The sequence below is a fragment of the Lagopus muta genome, chromosome 1 (genome assembly GCF_023343835.1).
Source record: "Lagopus muta isolate bLagMut1 chromosome 1, bLagMut1 primary, whole genome shotgun sequence".
Classification (NCBI taxonomy): Eukaryota; Metazoa; Chordata; class Aves; order Galliformes; family Phasianidae; genus Lagopus; species Lagopus muta.
In genome coordinates this window covers 94,797,619-94,823,039 of record NC_064433.1, presented here as the reverse complement: position 1 = coordinate 94,823,039, position 25,421 = coordinate 94,797,619, and the positions used below count along the sequence as shown (strand labels likewise).

General features: G+C 34.8%; 1 protein-coding gene across 3 annotated transcripts in view; it reads right to left on the bottom strand.

Moving 5' to 3' along the window:
* Positions 1–25,421, bottom strand: part of GBE1 (1,4-alpha-glucan branching enzyme 1) — a 152,786-nt gene that overhangs the window by 64,936 nt on the left and 62,429 nt on the right. For all 3 annotated transcript variants that reach the window (XM_048933938.1, XM_048933939.1, XM_048933940.1), the window contains exons 6-9: positions 23,507–23,597; positions 22,802–23,011; positions 4,693–4,808; positions 4,348–4,475 (exon numbers count right to left, since the gene is read on the bottom strand). In XM_048933938.1, the coding sequence (XP_048789895.1) occupies positions 4,348–4,475; positions 4,693–4,808; positions 22,802–23,011; positions 23,507–23,597 (545 nt within the window). The remainder of the gene's footprint in view (positions 1–4,347; positions 4,476–4,692; positions 4,809–22,801; positions 23,012–23,506; positions 23,598–25,421) is intronic.

The window sequence follows — 25,421 nt, the reverse complement described above, 5'->3', positions numbered from 1 at the left end:
ACTCATCTCAAATATTTCACTATAAAGCATTTCATAGAATAGATATTTGAAGAGAAAGAGAATTTAGCAGAGGCAGAATTTGAAATAATTAGCTCTCTTGAGTTTCAAGTAATCAATAGTAAGTAAAAAGTAATCAACAAAAGACAAATTAAACCTTCATTTTGTTTATTGATATTCTGCATAAAGAATGGCATGAAAGTAAAAGGCTGAATTAAGTACAGCAAGGAATACAATTTCTACTATTTTCCTAAACACATAAAACTGATTCAGCTAGCCCTGGAAAGTAACACACTCTCGTTGCATAGTTCTCCAGCTTTATATTCATAGAGGCTGGTCACTCTTAATTTTATAATTCAAAGGTCTTAATGTTTACATCATCATTTTATTAGACAGTTATGTCACATAGCATCTTTCCAATAAAGTTAGATTATCCAAGTAGAAAATGCAAATCCAAAAATAATTGCAAAATATCTACCAACAATCAGTTGAACCACATTACATAAGTGAGAAGTCATTCCACCACAGTGGCTATGGATTAACACACATATCTTTTGTGTCTACTCAAGTGTTTATATGGAACTGAATTTATCTTAAACTAGAACATTATTTCAATGCAAAATTTGTAATGTAATCAAAAGATGTGGAATTTCCTTCAGAATGAAAAAGGTATTTGCATGTGAAGTTGCATATAAATACTCATACAGCAACCTCAGAAAGTTCAACAAAGGCAAATACCAAATCATGCCCATGGGATGGAATAACCCAGACATGTCTAACCCACAGCTTATTGGTTACAGGTCTGCAGTCCCCCTCTATCCCAAGTCACCATGCTGGCAGCTCTATCCCACCAAGCAGCTCAACCAAATTCAGACAATGTGCCCATCTCTCACAACAACCAATCTTCAATGTGCAATCGTCACTCTCTGGGCTAAATCCAGGGCATGGGGTTAGTGCAGTGCAGTGCTAACTCTACTTAAGGTACATGAATTTTGATTTTATGCATTTTAAGCATTTTGAACCACTGGTTCAAAACACAGTTCTGTGAACAATGTAAAAACAAGCAGCTGTGCTTTTCATTCCAATAAAGGAATTTGAGGGTAGGTTTCAAGATTGACAGAAAAATCAATTGTTTTGCATATTCGTGACTCCATTATCAGTCAATATAAATATGGTTAACCACAAATTTTCAAATGGAACATACAGAGTTGCAATCAGATACCCATTTCAACATTTTGATCACGCCTCTTTACCAGACTTTAAAGACTTCTCTTCCCAGACAAAAAATTCCCCCTATTCACAGTCACGCCTTACATGTTACCGCTTTTTGGCAGTATGTACATTTGTGAGCAAATCTTTTCAAGGATGAAGCACAGGAACAATTAAAATTTCATCAAAAATCCCTGGCAAACACCTTGAGAGCACATTAAGAATTGCAACCACTGCCATCAAACCACCCTGATGCATTAGTTTCACAAAACAAGGTCAAATATCAAAATATCATGCTAGTCCTATGTTTTGTTGCTCTCTTGTGTTTTAATTAAAAAAAAAAAAAAAAGTTTTATTAGTTATATATACAAAGTATATTATCTATTTATATGCCACTCCACAATTCCTCTTCATCGAATGCAACCCAGGCAGGACAAAAGTTTCAACACCCTTTTATCAAACTTTATTAAAACACTAACCCCTTTTATCAGGGCAGGCAAGGACCTGCCAAGCCAGAGAGCTGCTCTGCTGGAAAGGCCCTGGGCTGGCAGCATGCTGAGAGATGGCTGGCAGCATCTTCAGCTGAATGAACAGACAGATCAAAGGAAGGGATTATCACACTTCACTCAGCAGTCATTAGACCGCAGAAAAAACAGCATCCACTTTTTTCCCTGCCCAGCTAAAGATAGATACTGCCAAACCAAAGGGAGTTTATCAGGAGGTTAGCAGGACATGGGGCTGGAGCCCTTGCCCTGCAAGGGGAGGCTGAAGACTGGGCCTTGTTCTGCCTGGGGAAGAAGTGACAGCAGGGGATCAAACGACAGTCAGTGCCTGCGGGGTTACTGAGGAGACTGTTTTTGTAATGAGTTAGACAGCAAGAGAATGAGTGACACAGGTGCTAAATCAATACAGAGATGGTTCTAAATGGATATTAGGAGAAATGTAAATCATTGGGAGGTTAAATAAACAGACTGCCCAGAGAAGCAGTGGGGACACGTCCTTGGAGGTTTTCAAGACCAACTGAAAAAAAAAAGCCTTTGAGCATTCCAATTATGTAAGTTCAGTTATGAACAAATTTTGAGCAAGAGGCAAGGCTAGATTATCCTAGTTACCTTCCAACATGCACAAATTTCTTTTCTTTTGAAGTATTTTTCAATATTTATGTATTTATGATTTTCACATAAAACTTCTCTCTTTCAATTTATTGAAGAAAATTAATAAGATTAATTAATAAGAAAAGTTAAGTTTAGGAAAGTAGGAAAGCACACAGCTTTAAAAATAAGACAGGCTGTCAAAAGAATTTCTGTACTAAAACAGCATTCTACAATATTCAATCTCTTTATGTAGATATCTTCATGTCAAGATAAATAAATCTAGAGATTCTATATATTGCAAATCTCAAAGTGTAGTAAAGTGGATTTTTTTTTCCAAATGTTTGGAAACTAGAAAACAGTTAAAAGTTAAACAGTTCTTCTAAATCAGTCAAAGGACAAAAACATGACTAATGCCTTCCAAGACATCAGACTTGAAACACACGCTTTTCTCTGTGGTTTCTACCAGATCAAGGGTGGGAGCCTGAGATTTAAGTACCTCCCACTGACTTTATTTGCAGTTTCCAAAATCAGATTTTGGGGAAGCAAAATTTGAAATTTAATATTTATACCCATCTATATCTATAGTTTGCCTGAACAGTGAAAAAATAGAGACAATATTAGATTGTTCAGCGTACTTTCCTTTAGATGTAAGCAGCCAAAGCCTAAGCACTCGCTCACATTTGTTTGACATGAGTTGTATGTAAAGAATGAAACCACTGCAGTTATGTCTGTTTATATAAACCTTCAGGCCTGATACAGCTTTTAACATTTTTTTTTCTTCCAATTATACAAAGCCTTAATCAGTTTTATTTAAAAGACAAAATGAAAAACAAACATACAGACAGAAATACTTAAACATTTAGAAGCTACTACGATACTGAATACACAGAATACTAAAAATCTGTAAAATTATGAGAAAAGTATTTACAATATATATTATGATTAATTACGGTTATGCAAAACCATATTTTACTTCTATTGCATTCATTCTATCATCATTATAGGCAAACAGAAATTCTTTACTGTCTTCTGTAATTTTCATTTATGCCAAAAGTTTCCCCTCTTGATCCATATGGATCAAATTCGTATTTTGTACAGTGACTCCCAAAGGCTGAAGACTGATGAATTGAAAGAGAAGCAGTTTTCAACACACTCATGATTAAGAACACACACAACTCATGATTAAGAGTTCTTAAGCCTGGAAATACAAGCAGATTGAACTCAAAATTTTATTGGTAGGAATGCTTACAATCTATAGCTTCCTACAAAATAAGCCTTCTCACTTACTCACAGAGTAATGAGATGTTTCATTATGAATTGCTTACCAGATGTGGCTTTGATAGCCTTCCATAATCTTTTAGTCTATAATGTAAACTTACATAAGTACCATGATTTTGTTTATATTTTGTTTGTCTAATACAAAAGAGTTTCATTAACAATTCATATCATCCCATAATGAGATTTTTTAATAAAAAGAATTATTTAAATATAACAACAGATGAATTCTCAAGAGAACTCAAATGGCTTAAATATAGCTTATTTACTTCCTCAGAAACCTGAAGGAATTTAACACTAAATACTAATTATCATACACATTCAGTATTTGTAAATTTATCACATTTATTATGAAAGGTAATTGTCAATTATGCCAATATAATTCAAAATATGCAAATCAGCACAAGGGCTGTTAATCTTTAGTAGCATGAATTGCTAGTGACAAATAGCAATCATGAAAGACTAACGAACTAATAAAAACAAGCCTCATTACAAGTTCAAGAAAATGAGAGAGAGGAAAAAAAAAAAAGAACAGAAATCCTCACATTAGTTAATGACCCATTAATGTAGAGAAAATTCCCAATATGTGTTTTCCAGTTCCTTCCCCCCTCCCTTCCCCCCATTAAGGTGCAGTCTGTCCTCTAATTAATATTTATCAGCTCATGTCACTTCTTGAGTCCCTGAAGGATGACTTGATAATTACTAGGAAATCACATCCAAACACAAACTGATCAATACTAATTTCATTCAGTATGGAAAATTCTGATTTTACCTCTGCTATTGTTATGCATTCCGGGTGCAAGAAGTTAATCATGTGGTTGGCCAGCATCAGATAACACAAAGCATCTTCATCCACATCTAGGCCAAAATATTCATTGTAATCCCCACTGAATTCTTTGCCTATTAAAATAGAAAGTTTAAAAAGATGCATTTTAAAAACATATTTTGTAATACGTAAATTGTTATTCAAAATCTCAAATCTATCTTCATAGCAGCAGAAAAAAAGATATTGGCAAATCTGGATTAGCTTTTGAGTATTCAGTTAATTTTTGTATCACAATTTCCACAACAGAGCTGCAACAGGACTGCTTACATCAGAAGTGATTAAATTACTTACCAATCCCATGACTGTGAAACAGCATAGACGTAACACCATCAAATCGGAAGCCATCGAAACCATAATCTTCAATCCACATTCTCAGATTAGACAAAAGGAATCTCAAAACTTCCCAGCTGAAATAATATGAGCAGAAAACTTTAGAAACCTTGGAAGGAACTACTGCTCCTTACACAATGCATCTACTTGAATACACTATGTATACTACCCATATTGGACATATTACTTTTTTAATGACTTTTTTCCCATTCCTTGAATCTGAGTCTCTTACTGCACAGAATTTTAAGCTACTGGATGGGAGCTAGGATAAAAGTTACAATCTATCTACATATACACATCTTTATAGGTTACTGTTTTAACACATTTTAATACAGAATGTGTTACTGTACATATGGTTTGCATCTTTAAAAATAGTTACACTCTGTGGAAATAGATCTTATAAAAATGAAAAAGAAATTGTTAGTTAACATTTACTTCCCAAGATGTTATGGATTTACAGCAATTTCTAGACCCAATAGAAGTTCAAAAACTTCTGTGATATTTTTTTATTCCCTACCCCAATTATACATATAAATCACGTCATCAGTAAGTTACTAGCATCATATCATGTATTGTGTTATAGAAATTGCTTAAAGCACAAAGTAATGGAAATTGAAGAGGTATTATTTGCAATTCAGAACAACAAGAATGAGATGTAATAAATACACAAACAAAGCAAGGACAGAAAATCGAAAATATAGAAGAAGTTCCCAAGTAAGTAAACACAGAGGCATCTGTGAACAAAATTTATAACAAAGAGTAGAACAGTTTCCAGAAGTCTTCCTACTCCTAGCACTCTGACCTCAGCAGTTTCAAAACCACTCCTATCTTGTTTCTGTCAGTTGTGCCATATTGTACTCCTGTACTCTGATACCCTCAGTACAGGCTGCAACAAATGCATCTCCTGCAAGCTAAGGTTCGAGACAGCTCATCCACCTCAACTATTCCCATGAAGTATTTTTTGCCTATGCTTACGACAATTACCAATAAAGCATAACTACAATCCTACCCATTAACAAGTTTGAGCTCAGGCAAAAGAGAAAGCTACACAGAAGCATGCAGGACACCTCACTCATCAGCCTCTGGCAAGGTGAGATGGAAGGGGTACTAATTCAAGGTGCATTTGTTAGCATCACTATTGTAATTTATCTATCCACATAGAAGGAATTAGCCAGTGAAGAATATCCTTGATCTTTTCTATATTTTATTTATCAGATAAAAGAGGCAGCGCACTCATGAGGCTATTGCAACCAAAGGGACAAACTCCGTTTTGACAAAAGAAATATTTTCACCTTCATTCCTCCCAGAACCCTCCTCATATGAAGGCTGCTTTAAATCTTAAAATAGAGGAGGCATCCTAGATACATTATGAACCTGGTAAAATCCTGATCTCATTCAATAAAAAACTCTCATTTCTAATTTTCTTTGCACACACTGCATGTAAATATTTGTGCATACAAAAACAGAAATGTTGCTAAATCAGAAATTCCAAAGCTAGGAAATGCAAATCAATATATTGCCTCAATTCAATCAATTAATACCTTTTTGAACATGTATTACTTGATAACTTTTTTCCTCAAAATTGTTTAATTTACAAGATAACATTATAGTAGGAAGATCCCAACATCTTATCTGTAGAACTTCTTAGATATTTCTTATTTTTTAGGTGAGATGAGTTACAATGAATGAAAAATAAAAAAGATAATGCTCTGATGGTGAAATGACTAGAAAAATAACCAACGTTCTTGTGAATTGGCAAACTTGTCCCTTCAAATTGCAACATCTTGCCAATGCTTAATGAACCTTTTCCCGGCCAGCATCAAATATGCAGTAAGATCTTTACTGTAAGCTAAGCACTATGAGTCACATCAACAGTAACTGTATGGTGATAAAAATAATCTCTCCTGATTAAGATAATACATGTACAAAGAGTAGATTAATTGTCACAAGCACCAACAAATCTTAGAAACTGGTTTTCCTTATTACAGACTGCTTGACTTTATAACCTTCTAGCACTTATGACAATAAATAGGATTTGTAAGACATACACAGAATTCCCAAGATGGGTAACATGCAATTTTTCACACATTGCGGGCACTGAAGACTGATCTTTTGAAAAAGATGGAAAGGAAGTATGAAAATAATTTGTAATTACTTTTACATTAAAAAGTGACTACAGAGAAGAGTAAACAAGATGGATTTGCTGAATCAAAACATTAGTTAACAAATCAATGACTTTAAAAACCTGTGTAGGAGCAGGAGATGTTTTCCAGCCATCTGATTGCACATGAGAGAGAAGATCATGAATAAATAAACAAGAAAACAAACAGATGAAATCTGTTTCTCATATAAACTTGGAGGGGAAAAAAAAAAAAAAATTGAGGAAAGGGTGCAATTCTAGAGTGTAATTTTCACTCTATAGGGTGACAGCTCCAAAACAAGAGCCAGAATAACACTTTCAAAGAAACAAGCAAATAACAAATTATACAGAGATTCATTAGTTCATCCAATTCAATTTGCTCATGGGAACAGCAGCACTAGAAATAGAAGTTGACAGAAGTAACAAAAAATTGTGGAATTGCAAAATCATAGCATAAATGAAACACATCCACAGTATAAGCAATAATTCAGTAACATTTCTAAAAGAAATAGATCCCATAATTTAACAGATATGCAAACAGGATAGCATTCATTAAGAATGTAATTTTTTTCTGGGCAAAAGCTGTGCATTAAATCACATCCTAAAAGTTTCTCACACTTTTATGTGCCATAAAATTGAGAACATTCTTTTATTCCTTGCAAGAACTAAGAGGGCAAGAGGAAAAAAAAAAAGAGCTGTATTAGCATTTAACAAAATGATTTACAACATAAGGAATTTAAGCAGTTGAGAACTCACTCAGATACCACTCAGAACAAAGGTGGTCTTTGCAAAGAAATCTTGGTTTTTGTCCTTTCCTGTGAAAGATAACTTACATGTTTCAACTGACAAATCCACCTTTTTAGTGAAATGTGCATAAAACTGCTTAGATGGCCTGGTTTCACAAGGTGATAAGGAATTTAAACAACTAGGTCGGCAGAAAACCTGTGAAATTTTGAGTAAGTCATCCTCATTATTTACTTTTTTTCCTCCTTTGCTAATAAAGAGAGCAAATAACTCTGGAATTCCAAGGCAATATGCTTGGAAGTGAATTGTGTGGAAACTAGAAACCAAAATAAAAGCCAGTACTAAAAACTAAAGCGCTATCCTCCTGGAGGGCACAGTAATCTGAGAGCAGAAGAGGGCAGCAGTGACATGTTGTTTCGTCGTTTCCCCTCTATCAGTTTCCAGAAACAATGAGTTGACTCTTCCTCCCCCAGTAAAAACCACAGAGGCAAAGCATAGGGTACTGTTTCCAAAGATGGGATTTCTGGGAATGCACTGCTATGGCTGCTTTTTAACCAGCCTTTTAAACAGTGAAATAAACCATTAAGCCATTACATTTCATCAATATTGAGTTCAGTTACATTTCAAAACTAACATTCAGACACAAAATAACTTTTAAGGAAAATGCTTCTTCTGACTATAAAAATTGCTAATTAATCTTAGTGTGTAGACAAATAGAGAGCTGAGAAATTACAAAACACTAGAATTTTACAGTTCAACACTTACTAAGTTTTTAAGATTATTTTAAAATAGAGAGAAGACAATTGACAAAAGTTCTGAGGACAGACTGGTATAAAGTTTCTACGTTCAAACTAAATTCCAGTTACAGGAAAATTTAACTGAAATTAGTCTTCTAAATGACTGCAATGCTGTTGCAGAGTTCTTAGTCAATTCTTTAGTGTGACAGTATTTTAGATATCATTAAATGAATATGAACAAATTAATCTTTTTTATTTAAAAAATATTTCCACTATAGACTATTAACTCAATAGATAATCAGTGTTGCCACAATCCCTTTGGTCAAGTAGTTCAAGCTGTTGCACTGTGAAAGTGAGCTGAGGGCCAAAGGAGAACTTAAGAGGTTACATGAATAAGTTGGAAAGTTTTTACTTCTGTCCATCACAATCTCAGACATGGGTGAAGCTTGAAACTAACACTTCCAACAACAATACACCTTTATTGGCATGAAACTTGAAAAGATGACACTCGCATTGAATATCATTGTTATATTTTCTTGGGAAGGATTACAAGGATAACTTTACAACTCCCCCATCTTCCCAATGCTAATGGCTCAAGAGTTACTTAATAGAGAGCTTGAATCATTAAACAGTATCTACTCACATCTTCAGTCATATCACTGATGAAGAACTACCTTTTTTTCCCATGAAGTCTCTGAATTTAAAATAAATAAATTAGCTCTAGATCTAGCCATCAAGCTTTTTTTCACAGTTAGAAAACATGAGGGCTGCTCCAAAAGTAATACCTCCTATATTATGTTGGCCCAGGGCATCAAAGGTGGATGCTGATAGTATGTCAGTAGAGGTTGAACCTTCCCATCAGTATTCCATTACATTTTGTTGCTCTGTGACAGATGGCAGCAGCAGGGCAGTCTGACAGAATGGCATCTGACATGGAAGTGATTGAGAAAATGCGTGTCACTGATTTTCTCCCTGCAGAAAAAAATGACACCTACTGGCATTCTTCCATGCTTGCTGAAAATGTTTATTGATATTTCTGGAGACCAGTGGATAAGAGCATACTGAGGTGGTGGGTTATGCATTTCAGCAGAAGCAATGGCAACATGAAAGGCAAGTCACATTCCAGACAGCCATGCAGATTTTTTATGAGTACGGCAGGCAGGCTCTTGTTCACTGCTGCTGAAAATGCATAGCTAATGGTGGCAACCATGTCAAAAAGCAATGTTCTGTGGCTGAGAATTTGCTCTATCAAAAAGTGTTATGTTCTTTGTATCTGCAGTAGTTTCCATGGAAATAAACGGGAGACAATCTACATATCTTAACTACTGCCCCACTATTTTTTTCCTTCCCCGCTGTCTTGGTTTTAGCAGTATTCTATACCATGACAAGATATTTCGTGCTGGAACATGGTGCCAGAGAGCTGCACTTTCCTCAGTCAGCTCGTAGCAGTCTCGTCTATTTGCACTTCCTGTGTCCTGGCAGCATTGGCTGCTCTTATGTGAGTTTCAGCTTTGCGGGAGGAAGATACACTAAGAAGAGACAAACTACAGTTCCCAGAAGTCTCCAGTATTCTCCACATTTTCCAACTCTGGGTAAAAGAGGTAGTAGAGAACAGCCATGGAGAAGAAAGTTCTCTTCCACTTACAGTAGTGCAACGAGCAACATGGTCGAAACTTCACTCTCCCCCATTTATTTAATTTATTACCTGTAACTCCTTTTCATGTCATACTGTCTTACATTCTCTTATCATTTGTAGTAAATTAGTTATCCTTCCTTATCTCAATCACATCATTCATACTTCTTCCCCTCTGGAAGAGGGAATAAAAGGAACAGGTTGTGAAGCCCCATCACTTGTGATAGAATCAACGAAACCACAATACCCACTTACTACTTACAATCGTTTATCACATTTATCACTCACAATGCTCCCTGCATTGTGAGGTTCTGTTTGTTTGTTTTAAAGAGAAATGGATCCATATCATGACTCTTCTGTTTCACTTGATTAGATTATGCTCACTTTGCTACCTGCATGGAATTCATAACACTGAAAGCACATAATTTATATTCTGAGATACATCACAGATGTTGACAATGCTACAAGACTTATAACCTTTGATCTTTACTGTGCAAAATAGCTTTATCTTTTAAATGCTATTTCAAATTAAGAAAGCATTACACTAAATAACACAAGTAATATCACAACTCTCTGAGTTCTATCTTTCCTTTTGGTCTACTGTGACAGCCAAAACCTTCTCAACTGTGAATTAGATAGCTTAGTCTAAAGGTTTCACGGCCAGCTTTCCTTCCGGCCTCAGTAAGAAACTCCGGACTAACGCTGCAAGATCTTAGGACCCAATTGTGGAACAGAGAGCTCTCTACTGAAAAAGAATGCACACAGATCACTGCAAGTGGATGAAAGGTTTTGGTAAACCAGAGCTGCTATGCAGTGAAAATATTGAAAGTGATCTGCCAGCTTAGATTAATGCACAAGTTAACAGTACTACAACACCAGAAAGGAGAAAAAGACCTTTATTATAGACACATGGAAGAATGTCAAATCAATAAACAAACAAAAATGCTACACGTCTGAAATCAGAAAAGATGAACAGAGGTGAAATACTCAGAGACACACATTTGACAGCAAACCAGATCTTAATTTCAAGAGATATAAAATCCCTCTGAGGCAGTGCTAGATTGCTTGACTTGTCAAACAGTCATTTGTGTCTGTTCTAAATAATCATGCTTCTACTGAAGAGTAGATATCTGCACCAGAACACAGCAGTGACCAAAGACTAGAGTGGCCTGAAGTACGTAGCCTACCTTGAGGCCAGAAAAGGATGCAGTAAAGTATGAAAGTCTGAAACACTAGATTAGGACTCAGGGTCTCAGGATGAATTAGTGATTGTGAATAACTGCAATATAAAAGTTTCCTGTAATCTCACAGCCTATACTGTGGCCCTCTGGAGTCTTTTGTCACTGGAAAAGCATATATTTATTTATTTATTTATTTAAAGCCAACTAACCCTTATAGACTTAAAACAAAGATCTAAAGGAAGACCAGCTATTCTTAATCAATCTTGTTACAGTGAGGTGCCAAAATACCACAAAGCGGACATGTTAATATACTACTTAGTCTTCTTCTGGTCAGGTATTTGAGTATCAAATGCTCAACTTTTATGAGCATTTTTACAAAAAGATATAGATCACTGAAAAGGATTGATAGGAAAGTGTTTTATATGGTTTTATAGAACACTATTTCATTAAATTGAACAGCATGGGAGATTACGATGCTAAAAAAGAAAACAAAGGCAGCAGTTGAGCTCCTTGATTCTTCTGAATCTCTTTTCAAGAAATGCATGAATCTTGCATGTGTAAGATTACATGAATAGCACATGCAAGTCCAGGCAGATTTTAATTTTAGCCACAGGAATTCAGAATTTTTCAACATAAGAAAATCAACAATATTATAACACTAAAAGACTACTTCAAATGAGTCATAGACTAAAAGCTTCCTGTAGCGGTACACAAACAATAGATTTTTTTAAAATCTTTTTGTCAGAACACATCTTTGCTCGGTTGTTATTTCATCCCTTAACTTACAAAGGAAAAGCTCAAAAGTATTTCTGATTTTCAATAAGTCTTCAAAAAACTGTCATTAAATATTTAAGTAACATTATAAAATATCATGAGTAGGTGAAAGAAGGATTATTTTTAAGTTTGGAAGCATTTGTTCAGGGAAGATCTGAAGTCCTTTCATGAACTAGGTCATAGAATTTTCTAATAAACAACATAAGAAGTTAAACACTGATGAATCAATTGCATTCCAAATTCCACAATTCTATCTCACCCTCTCTACAGACATAATAAATTCATTCATTTTTAATACTAAAATAAAAAAGCAGGAATTCTTTAAAAGAAGTTACACTTTTTAATAATAATTATATATTATGCTTTCATATTTTAAATATAAAGAATTTAATATTTTTTGTTCCAATAAGAGCAGCACTGGTTAATATATCGTAGAATTATAGAACCACCAAGGCTGGAAAAGACCTCTAGCATCATCCAATCCAACCGTCCACCCATCACCAATATTTCTTACTCAGCCATGTCCCTCAGTACATCTAAATGTTTCTCGAACACCTCCAGGGACAGTGACTCCACCACCCACCTGGGCAGCCCATAGCAGCACCAGACCAATCTCTTGGAGAAGTATTTCCTATGATTCAACTTGAATCTTCCCTGCCACAACTTGAGTCCATTCCCTCTATTCTTATTGCTAGTCACATGGGAGAAGAAGCCAACTCCCACTTCACTACAACCTCACTTCAGGCAGTTGTAGAGGTACCCCGAGCCTCCTCTTCTCCAGACTGAACAATCCCAGCTCCTTCAGCCACACCTCATAAGATCTGTGCTCCAGACCCCTCACCAGCTTCGTTGCCCGTCTCTGAACAATTTCCAGGGCCTCAATGTCTTTCTTTTCACAAGGGGCCCAAGACATGGTCATCATCATTAGCTATGCATTTGTCCTAGCAATGAACAGAAGCCTGCACGCTAATAAAAACTTGCATTAGAGGAAGTGACCCACCATCCCAGTTGCCATTGCTGAAACACACCACCCACCACCTCACTGTGCTCACATCCACTGTCTGGTGTCTGGAAACATTCAGCAAGTATTGTTGACGGTCAGTAGGTGCCATTTTTTCCACATGGAGGAACTTAATTACAAACCTTTGCTTCACATGCACTTCCATGTCAGGTGCTAATCTGTTATTCTGCCCCTCTGCCGCCATCTGTCACACAGCAACAAAGTGAAACAGAATATTGGTGGGAAAGTTCAACTTCTCCCACTATACCACCAACGTCAGCCTCTGATGTCTCTGGCCAATGTAATAAAATAGGAGATGTTACCTTTGAAGTTCTCGCATATTCTGATAACTAATAATCAACTCTTGCTGCAGTAAAGATGGTTAAAAAAAATTCAAAAGGAAAAGAAACAGAAAACAATGCACAAAGACTATTAGTTAAGAATCATTAACATTGCATTATGTTCATCAAAATTAATCACAATCAAACTATTTTTCATAACTCACAATTAATTGTTGTTTTAGAGAGTGTGAAGCCATAGCTTGATATTCTAAGACTAAGTGAAAGGTGTATAAAATATTGATCACTCTAAGTAAAAATGAAACCACCAGAGTAGTTTTCCTCATCTTGCTTTAGTTGAAAGTATCTTATTTCACTAAAAGTCTCCCCACTCTCCTTTACGAGTAAAGAAGAACAGAAAAACATCTTTGAAGATGCAGAGGATTTTGCAATTTAGTTTTAGCCAGACTTCCACAGTTCCATATCAGACAATGACCGTTCTGAAAGCATCAGTCCTGACTCCCATACGTTCACTGTTATGAGGGAAGAAGAAACTTTCATTCATGTCACTCTAAAAGATACAATAGCAACATGCACTTATTAGACTTACAGACTCATAGAATCATTTGATTTGGTAGACACCCTTAAAGGCCATCTAGTACAACTCCCCTGCAATGAACAGGGACATCTACAGCTAGGTCAGAGGTTCCCCAGAACCTGATCCACCCTGACCTTGACTTGATACATACTCAATAATTACTTAGGGGAAATTTTTTAGAAAGCTCTTTCATTCACATAAAAGTAGCAATTCTGAAAATATTCCTAAATAGCGCTTGTCTAAAATTTCTACTTCATCTATTGCTGCAAAGAAGTGTTAATCAGTGAGGATCTCTTAGTACAGAATCTCACACTAACTAGAATGCACCCATATAATGCTCTCATGCTTTTTAAATTTGAATTCATACCTAGATCAGATCTTCTCTTCTGCAAAACAAGGAAAGAACTAAATCTATCCTGACTCCAGAACTTAGAACGCCCACCTGTAATAGGAACACAAGGGCATGGGGGCAGGCTATTCATTCAGTTCCTAAGAATAACAGTAGAGGAGGAGAAGAAATTCAGCTATGTGGTGCTAGATGACAGGTTTGTGGACACTTTCCATTACAATTATGAAGTTGTTGAAATATATGAAAAATCACTTTCAAGAACCAAATTTCTTCGAAATTTTAAAAAGAGAGCTTATCCACACTCCACATTTTCTAAACATAAACTAAGTGATTTTGAAAATAAACTTTTAACAGATGCCAATTCCAAAATACTTCTTTGAAAAATGACTTATGCTGTAAGGTAAATGAAAAGTTCAAACACGCTACAGATTTGGTATCATTACATCTAAAGTGCTGACAGCATAAATAACAGCACCTGATTTATTTTTTTCTAAAATCCATCAAAAAATCTGAGGGATGCACTTTTCAGATGTCATATATTTGGGCTGTCATTTAAATGAGCTCTCTACCCTTTTTTCTACCACATACTGAGAACACTGTGTTCACTGAGCTCTGTTCTACGGGTGCTCAGCAGATGAATTGTAAAAGTTTGTAAGTAATTATGTGCAACTTATAGAATTTGTGTTTTGAAGTTAAATTAAGATGACTAAACATGTATAGGATGAACAGTCAAAGGCTCTAACCTTTTCTCTAGTTAAAATTAAGAGATACTGAGGTAATCTTGTGCTTCTTAGAGATTCTCCCGAAGTCACTGTTACTGACCCTGATGATCCAGTGCTGTGCCCTTATCAGTTAATTTCACTTGAGAACAAATAAACATGAGGAAAAGTACTAAGAATATGTAAACTTGACTCTAAGTATTGAACGCTGATTGTCTGTGCATCTAATTCCAGATCACATGCTCTATACCTTAATATGTAAGCATTACCTAAGAAGTAACACATATATACACTTTTGCCTAATATACACACTTGACTTTGGAAAACTGTTACTTCACATACAATATTTTAATAGTTGATTGTTTCCTACTTTCTGTGGTTCTTAATTATTGTCTCGTTATTATCCATTTTGTCTCTTTTCAGTGATCTTACCAAAATCAGATTTCAACTATCTGTATGTTACAAAAAACATACATTAGAATTAAAAAAAATAGACAAACTGACAAAGTTCTTAATGTTCTCTTAATGTTCCTATTTTTTTGCCTTGCAATGAGATGTAGCATGCCTAATTTTTCTCCTACTTGGATCTTCTTTGGATAGAACACTACTAGGATAAAGTCTACGTTCTCTGCTTCATGTGTGATATTTTCCATAACACCTCTCTTTAATCTCCAATCTGTATAGCCATCACCCTTTTTCCTCTCAGCAAAAAGGTCCTATTCACAACAGATTCATTGTACCTCTTAAACTGCTCGTGCAATTTGGTGAAGTAATCACATAAGAAATCCTGTGAAAGATGTCAATTTAAGTTTGGATTACTAAATGCAAGATCATTATGACATTTAGACTGATGAGCAATGATTCTCTGCAGCATCTTGAAACTATCCTAGTTTCACATCTTTACTGAAATACTGTAATTAACTTCAGGAAAGAGTTATTGTGTCTATTCAAAAGAATAATGAATTCAATTGGCTACAGGCAGTGACCTCTATATTTTAAGATTGACTACTTGACAAAATTTAGAACAATTGCTTGCAATTTTTCAGTGTGCCTCTTCTTCTTGTATTAATTTCATTACTATAACACACATTTCAGAAGCTTCAGGTAAAGCTTGCACAGCAAGTTACTATAGGGAACTGGATCCATCAAGGAAATTTGTACATTCACACCTGATCTTCTAAGCTTCAGAACATCTGTGTATTTAAAGCCTTCTGTCATATCAGTACAGTGCAGTAAAACAATCAAGCTTATAGAAGAACATTAATTAAAAATAAATTATATATAACAAGGCTAGAGTCACATATGAGTATGTTCATGGCTGGAACATTACAGAGCACTATTATTTTAATTATTTAAAATATACTGCACTTAATTCCAATGCCTTCTGTTGATGCATCTACTACTTATTCCCCTCAAGGAAAGGAATTTATTAACACTACATTCTCAAATATGCAATTGAAAGTGCCTTCTTGCCAGCATCTGCAATGATTACCAAAAGGAGGAGAATACAGAGAAAACAAGATTTTCAAAACGCTTATCAGCATTTACGTTATTGTGAAGTAGTTTGGTGCTTTCATAGTCACTTTCTAAAAGTCCAGTCTATTAGAAATAGTGTTAATTACACACAGAAACAGCTTTTTAAAAGGCCACTCTATAAGCAAAATAAACATACGAGCTTTGCGGAAAAAAAAATACAAATCTCACTACTGCATCACAAATGGTGCTTTCTTAAAACTGTTAGTCATTAAGAAGGAATCTTTGCCAGTCAAATCCAACTCCAGTGCTAATGCATACTATAGGAACTGTGAACACAGCGCTTTCCTGTACTTCGTGAAAGAAGACTGGTAGAATACATACATAGAATATGTAGAATACATGGTCATAGTTTAAGCTAGATATCTAAGACATCTCTCCAGGAAAAATACATTTGTGATAAACATGACCTGCCACTGGATGTTACTGCTACTGCATAAATGCAGCTGGAAGAATATTGACTGTATTTGGCTAAGTCCCCAAAAGTTGCAGGAGAGATCACTTTAGCCACTTACCAGCAATTTGGAGAATCCTCTCTTTTGTATAATAGTAAATAGATTGCTTTGTAACTTTCCCCTACACTTTTCCCTTTCTCATTCCCATGACTGGAGGATCAACTATGTCCCAAACTGAGAATGGAATAAACTGTCACAGAAATCGCATAGCTGAGAGAAAGTAGCAAAAGAGTTTTAAGAATACAGCCAGGAAAGGTGAAAAATGAGAAGTTATGCACAAGTTTGTTGAGATAAGGATTGCTCAAGGATTCAAGAGGGAAGGCGCAAAACTCTAAAGCCAAAAAAAGCAGCGACTCTGAAGAGGATTACCCAGCACCATCAAAGATCTTTTATATCAAGTGGTGGAAGATTCGCTTCTCTGATACCTGACTGACACCTGCCTGGCCAAAGACTCCTTGTGTATCTTATTGGATACTGTGACTATACAAGCAATTTTTAAATCCTATCAATCCTTTTAATATGATAACTAATAGGTAATAGTTTGCATAGTTTACTATGGTCATCACTGCTTTCTGTAAAACACAGTTTGAAGTCTACACTAGATTTAAACACTGGGCGCCAGAAAGGGCCATTGTCTCAGCATCCAAATATAGGTGTAACGCACCATTTCAGACGCAAAGGGACATCCAAAGTACCTGCATGAGGTTGGAACACAGGATAAGGAACAAAACTGACAGATGACCCACACCATTCTGGAGAGGCAGCTGGAGGACAAGCAGTCTAAAACATAGCAAAGCACAAATTTGGGCATCTGAATCACTCCCCAGCCAGTTATCCTACTTCTGCTGTACTGACTGCAGGCTAAAAGCTGTTTCAGAACTACAGTAGTTTATAATCCACTTTAAGAATAACTAGAGAAAGAAAAGAGAAAAAAATCACATATACATGCAAAAAAGAACAAATGAACTCTGTAATGAACTCTGTGGAGTTCAGGAGCTGCTTTGTGAACAGTTCTGAAGACTTCACTGGAGAAGACAGTGCAGCAGACAACCAGAATATCATTAATTGCTGTGAGCTGTAAAACAATGTTTATACTTTGAACCCTACTTACATCATTTTAAAGCACACTAAATATGAACATCACTTGAGTTGAATAATATAGAACTGAAGAGGGAAGAATGAAGAAAATATGGCTTAGTTAAGAAGACTACAGTTATTATACAACATTTACAAGCCTTTATTGCCAAAAAAGAAGATTGTTACCAACAAGTACAAAAAAGACAAAATCTATAGGTGCACAGGCCAAAGAGTTGCCACTCACTGTGGTGCCTACACAAAAGAACCCAAGCACAGGCTCACATTTGGTCCAGAAATTTGGTTCTGAAAACAGAACCTCAAAAAAGCCTGAAAAGAGATTCCAAGGAAGTCTTCTGGGCCCAGAATCTTGTAGTTAACATCATCTCTCATTGCTGTGTTCAAGGAAACGAGTCACTAATTAAAAACAGGATTAAATCTAACCTCTAACTTTTGTGCCAAAGTATTCTCCAAGATTGAACAACTTAAAATTTGGGTTAAATGCTCAGATGTCACAGTATTAAAACCAACCAAACAAATAAAAAAGCATAAACAGTATAGTACGATTTTTGCAAAGTTTTACTTCTGCCATTTTCCTAAAGGCACACCTTACACATAAATATAACAGGATACCTATTGTCCCTTAGAATTAGATAAAGCGTAAAATCTAACTAAACCTACTGAAAGAAAAAAAAAAAATAATTCAAAATAATACTCTCAGTTTTCAACAAGCTAAGGAAAAGCAAACTCATTTACAGGAAAAAAAAAAAGAGGCATAAATCTTTGCAAGCTAAAATCTTTGCTCTCAGTTATTTTTAAATTGTTTTGCCTAATCAGTATTTTAGACACATTTGCTATTTGGAGAAATGAATATAAATCAAAACACAATCACCTACTCTAGTTGTGATCCCACCTGGTCTATAGCGACACTTCTAATGTATTTGGCAGCTGGATAATGTTCAAACACAATTTGAGGAGGAAAGCAGAGATACACTTAGCTTGTGTTATGTTAATTATAAGCAGAATCCTTACTTAAAATGAAGACAGGGGAAGAGAGAAAATTGGCTTTTTGCATGCATTTTGAGTGAGCCATCTAAAACAGGTTGACAGTAGAGACAAGGCACTTAATTTATCACAAAATGAAATAGACAGTGCCAGGTAAAGTACAGATCCAGAGTATTTGATATCACCACTACCTTAGAGCATGCCCTTTTATTGAATTTGGGGATAGGAAAGCCCCATTTTATTAGAAATCAAGGCAAAGAATATAAGTCCCTGTCTTAATGTAACACAATACCTGCTAAGAATTTGTTAGATAGGCTTTTGGTTTACTTTGACTTGAGGAATGCAAGAAGAGAACAACAGGATGGAGGAAAACAGTAGATTCAGCAAATTACTATATTTTAAGAATACAATGCCTAGATCCAGATTTTAGAAAAAAATGGCAAAAAAAAATTCAGAACTGTGAAACTTTATTTCTGAATTGATTTTTTGGGTAGCTGGTTTTCGGGAGGACTTTTCATTTGGTTTTCACATTAAGAATTTTTTTTTCTTCCCAAATAAAAGTTAGGCAGAAAATACTATTTTACTGATCCATTTTTTAAATCTGTAAGTTATCTTTCTATGAAATTGAGGGTTTGTTCCTCACATCACACTCCTTGAAACTAGATGATTTTAAACATGTCTTCAGTTTACAAGTCTTACATAAACATACTCATTAGGTATTGCTGTGAAGTCTACAATAGAAAACCTGTTTTTATCTGCTTAAATTATATTACTGAACTAGAAATGAAGCACAAGTTTTAATACCACTTTTATCAGACCTTCTCACTACTTACATGAATGTAGCTAAAAATATTTTAAATACACCATCAATACAATTTGCATGAATATAGATCTTTGCTTCCTTCTGCTATGGTCAGCACTCACAGTCACCTTCCTAGACAACTAAATAATCTTGCAAATGTTGCAAGACAATTTCCTTATGCCTTTGCATTCAAAGAAAATATAGACAGACTAAACTGATAAAGCAATTGTTTTTTCCATCTCTTTCATGGCAGTGATTTAGTTTCTCTCAATTCCAAAATAAATTGAGCATCTTCTGTATTTGATGTATAAGTACATGTAGATTTAACTTTTTCCACTACAGAACAACAAAGACACTATTCTGTATGCTATTCAATACATTGTGCTTGGCATCATTTATTTTCAGTGAACTTTGTGCAACTGCAAACAATCTGAGTCTATCCCACAGATTTTTGTACTCTCCTGTGTTAAAGAGTAGGTGCTCATTTACTGCTATGGAAATCTGCATGCATGTCAATGAAACATAGATGGAAAAAATAATATTTTCAGTTTCAACACTTCCAATTTTGTTTGCAATCTTTATACACATAAAAGAGAAAATAACATATATTTTTAACAATTTTTGAGCAACCTAGAAGAAACGTGATTGTTATATCTTTTAAGCATTAAGCTTTGACTGTAAGTATGTATAGAATATTTAATGTTTCAGATATTAGGACTAAAGAAAATGTTTCTGACTAAACCTAGTTCACTGTACAGCATTCTGTGCTTAAAGGAGAAGGATGGATTTCTCTAAAAGTTTAAAAAAGGAAAACTGAACTCATTATTGCAATTCACTAGAGGACAGGGGATGGGGAATGACATAAAAGGCATCATCAGACATCCAGGACATCATTTTTTTCTCTTCAATAGAAAATATATTCAATTGCTCTGCTCTTCACTGTTTTGTAATCTCTTCTCTCACATCTCTTCACTTTCTCCCTTTTCAGCATGCAGTCTAGCATTTATCCCAGATGCCCCTCCTCAACAAATAAAGCATATAACATTAACTATAAAGAACCGTGTAAGCAGTTCTTCAGCTCTGAATATGAGCTTAATATTGCCTATCTCAACCAACCTACGTCACTTGGACAGCAGCGTCCTGTTTCTTTCATTTATGAATCCTTCCAACACACTCAAAAGCATCACCACTTTCTTTACAGCCTGTCTCTGCTTGGAATAAAATGCCTGTAAGTATTCAATTCAACTTATTTTCTCACTGGAGAGGTTGGTGCCACCATGCAATTGTTTGATTATACATAAGTATAGAAGGTAATAAAATGCGAAGCATTATTGTATTATACTCAAGCTTTAAGATTACTTGAAATGGAGTTTACTTGAACATAGATTCAAAGATTAATAGGAAGCAACCCAAACAAGAAGTGGTTATGTTGAGTCCTACTAAAATGCATTTGTTGCACAATTCAAATAGGCCCTCTGAATTCATCATAAAATTATCTCAGCTAAAAGGAATGAAATTCATAATAGTTTATCCTATTAAGTAACACAGTGTGTACATCACTTATTAAATTCGTCACTCAGTTTAATTGAAATTGTGAGTTATGACGAGAGTTTCCTTTAAAAAAAATGACGTTATAACAATACTTCTTCAAAAGTGACATTCTTAAACAGTTATAATCCTCATTAGCTATGAAACTGTCAGTAAAGAGTACAGCCTGAGTACAATATGTGTAGATTTCTCTATCTACCTATATATACACATATATACACGCTTTTTTGGGGGATCCATTACATGAACACACAGAATTCTGATTTAACGTTTAAAGGTATTTGCACTGCAAACATAACTAGTTAATTGCAATTATAGACATGCAGGGTAGAGAAATGAGTTTAAAAAAAAAAAAGCAGTTAATTGAACTTGCAGGCACACAAACCCTAATAAATAACATATTAACAAGAAACTAGAACTCTTAAGTCACTGACTGATGAGCTGTTGAAGGAACTACTCAAGCAAAACCTTGAAGAGGTTAAACCAGAACTTTGTGACTAATAACAAGATTAAAAAAATAACCCATTTCAGGGGGATGTTTAAAGGAAGTACTAAAGACAAGAAAAGGGGGAAATAAAGGTGGTTCAAGTAAAAATATGCATTGCAAAATGAGAAGAGACAGAAATAATCTGGTTGCCTTTCTCTCTCATCCTCTCTCCATGTAAAAGAACTATAAATACTCAGCACACAAGACCAATCACTCCCCATTCCACTATCTCAGAGAACACAAAGTAAATTATATTAAATGCTAAACATTACCTGGCATTAACCTGAATCTCTACTAGAAAATTACATGTGCCCACACAGGGCCTGGGTCTCCAGATTTAGGCCATGCTGTTCAGAACAGGTTCCACATAGAAATACTTTAGTCTCTGAAACAAGATGCCTGCATCCAAACTGCCTACTGAAAATGACCCCTTCTTTGTATTAACTGTTGATCTACCTCTGGAAAGTTTTGGAATATAGCTAGCCAGGGCCACAACCTTTGCTGAATTTTAACAATCTTATAGTTTGATAGTAGACTTCCAGAGTTCATAAGTTTTCTTCAGCTTTTCTTTTTTTTTTTTATTTGTAAACATATTTTCTTCTTAAATATAATGCATATATATACTTACAAATACATTATGTTAAATGTGTACGTGTATATAGGTAGATATCTATATTACATTTTATATATTTTAACATATACATGTATTTAAATCTATACACATAAGATTTATATAACTACCTGTACATGTTCATACATATAAAAAAGTTACACACCTGCACAAGCTTTGTAATTATGTACATACATAGTAATAGATCACAGAAGAGTAAGAGAAACTGAATCATTTAATCTCAGATTTTAAATATTTAGTAAAGCAGATGAATTTAATTCAGCATATTTTAGCCATTAAGCAATCCAAAAGATTTTTTTTCAGCTTGGCAAGTACTGAAGCTTTAATATAACTGCTAAGAGATTATTATCACTAAAATACTTAAACTATATTGTATACTTACTTTGCGTAATCAAAGAGCCTGCTGTCCCAGACTTGATGAGTTCCTCTAGGACCAGAGTGGAAGAAACAAGAATCTGTACCATCGAATTTGTTGAGACCATCTTCTGAGTTTTTTGACGCGTGGCTGTGCACAACATCCAGCAGAACAGTAATACCCATCGAATGAGCAACGTCAATCAATTCTCTCAGATCATCTGGAGTTCCGTAACGGCTATTGGCATAAAAAAAATAAATGTGTTATGAGGGGAGCCACCCAACTTAAGCAAAAAATAGTTAACATCACTAACAGGAAGTACATCAATGTCACTAGTTCTTCATCATCTAGATTCCAACTGTTTGTATATTTGGGTTTTTTTTTCAGCCTCTGAATTAGTAACTTGATTACAAACTAACAGTTAAAAAGATTTTTTAACTATGAAATAACATCTCCCCTATGCATGCAAAACACAAGCAGGCAGCTGAAACTGAATTAAATGGAATATACTGTGATGGCTACAGTTACTTACAACTTTTGTTTTTATGCTAAGTGTTTTGCAAAACAGGTGATGACTATGACAAATTGATAGCAGATTTCAGACTCTATTGCAAATGCCTAAGCCTATACTTTCTTCTTCTATTAAACTTGTACTTGCAATCAATGACATACTGATTTTAGCAAACGGAAAGAAAAGTAAAGGAACAAAAGGTATTAAGTACTTATACCTACCTTGATGCTGCAAAAAAGCTCGTGACCTGATAACCAAAGCTGGCGTAATATGCATGTTCCATAATAGCCATCAGCTGAATACAGTTATAACCTATAGAAATATAAGAAATAAACAAATACACCCTTGCCTCAAGAACAGTTAACCAAAAAATTCAACTCCTGTAAATTATCAGTTCCAAATTGTGTTAATTTTATCCTATTATAGCTGGTTTAACTCTCATGCATACTTAACAACTACCTACAGATTTGTTCTCTCTCAAGAGGTAATTTTACCTAATAGCTCATACTTACATGACCTACATGAAAATGGAAAGTTCAATCATCAAGCAGTCTATATAAAACTAAATCTTTCAAAAGAAAGAAAATACAGGAGTAATGTGTTTTTGTTCTGAGTTTACCAAAGAACCAAGACAGAACAGAAGCATAAGTGACTCATTCTCACATCAACTAAAGTATTTCAGCGCAGATAAGAGGGAAATCTAAAGAAGAAACTGTGCACAAGTAATGAAACTACTTACTATACACCTCACCCAATCTATCATTAATGCTAGCAAATAAGTGCCCCAGCTAGCTAGTAAATAAGGACAGTCAGCAAAAGGTAACTTTCAAGTTTAATATACAATCTGCTGAGACACCTACAACTATATAGCTTCTCTTTATTAGTTTAACCGAGCTCTTCATTCTTTAGTGTAAACCAGAAACTTATGTTGTTGGTTTTGTTTTAAAATTTTTCACCCATGAATGAGTTATTATTAGCAGGTAGTTGGCATAAGCTCAGCAGTTTGTCAGATAAACTGATGTTTCATAATTCAAGCTCATTGCATTTATTATTATTTACAGCATTTCTGTAAATAAAAAGTTGAATAGCATCAAATTAGTATGATTTAGTCTACTTTGCTATTTTTCATGCATGTTTCTACAAGTTATTTATCTTAGTATTTATTCCTAAATACTTATGTCTTTAAGCTTGTTTAAGACATTTCAAAACTGAATCAAATATCACTTAAAAATACAGCTTAAAAAAAAAAGAAAAAGAGAGAAAGAGAAAGACAATTCCCACACAGCTTACTTATTTAAATGAGAAAGAAAACGACCTATCATATATGCTGCAGACGCAGCCTAAACTTTGAATTGCTTTTATGGTATAGCAGTCTTTTCACAACATTTTCTCTTCCCAAAAAAAAAATTGGCACATAGAGCAGAAAGCTGTCATAATTCCATTAAACCTATCAACCTCCTGGAAAGAAGGAAGTACTCCGGCTCGAGGAAAAGAGGCACAGGTATTTAATGGGCATTCCAAATGAATTTTTTGAGGACATTCAGATTTACAGACTGCAACTCCCATCATGCTTTGTGAAACACTGGCTCAACAAATAAACCTACAAGAAAAAACCTTCTTCAGGCACTCTGATAAATAAAAATCAATCTACAGATAACGACAGCCAACATCTAAAAGCAATCAATCATGTATGGCAAGACTATGTGACGTTTGAGTGTAACAAGACATATTTAATCACAGTGAGTCAAAGTTAACAAGTTAGAACATTGTCCATTGCATAAACTGTGCAAAGGTGACACAGGAATTTAAAAAAAATGTATCATTAAACAAATTGAGGTGAACAGTTTGCAATGCTTCTTAATTTAACCACACGAGCTGTTTCCACATATACCCTCCACAACAATGGAAGTTTCTTTGCAAGAGAGGATTTCTCATGTTTAGAATTTCCATATTCTGACACCTCGTAACAACTGTTACAACTATTAAGGGATAAAAAAAAATGAAAAAACAATTAGCACACATTGTACGGCAAATAAAAATGACAATCCTTTCTATTCAGATATTTGTCTTTTCTAAAAAGCAAGATATACATAGCAGAGCCAATTAAGAACTCAGTATTTTCCAAAGACTAACATG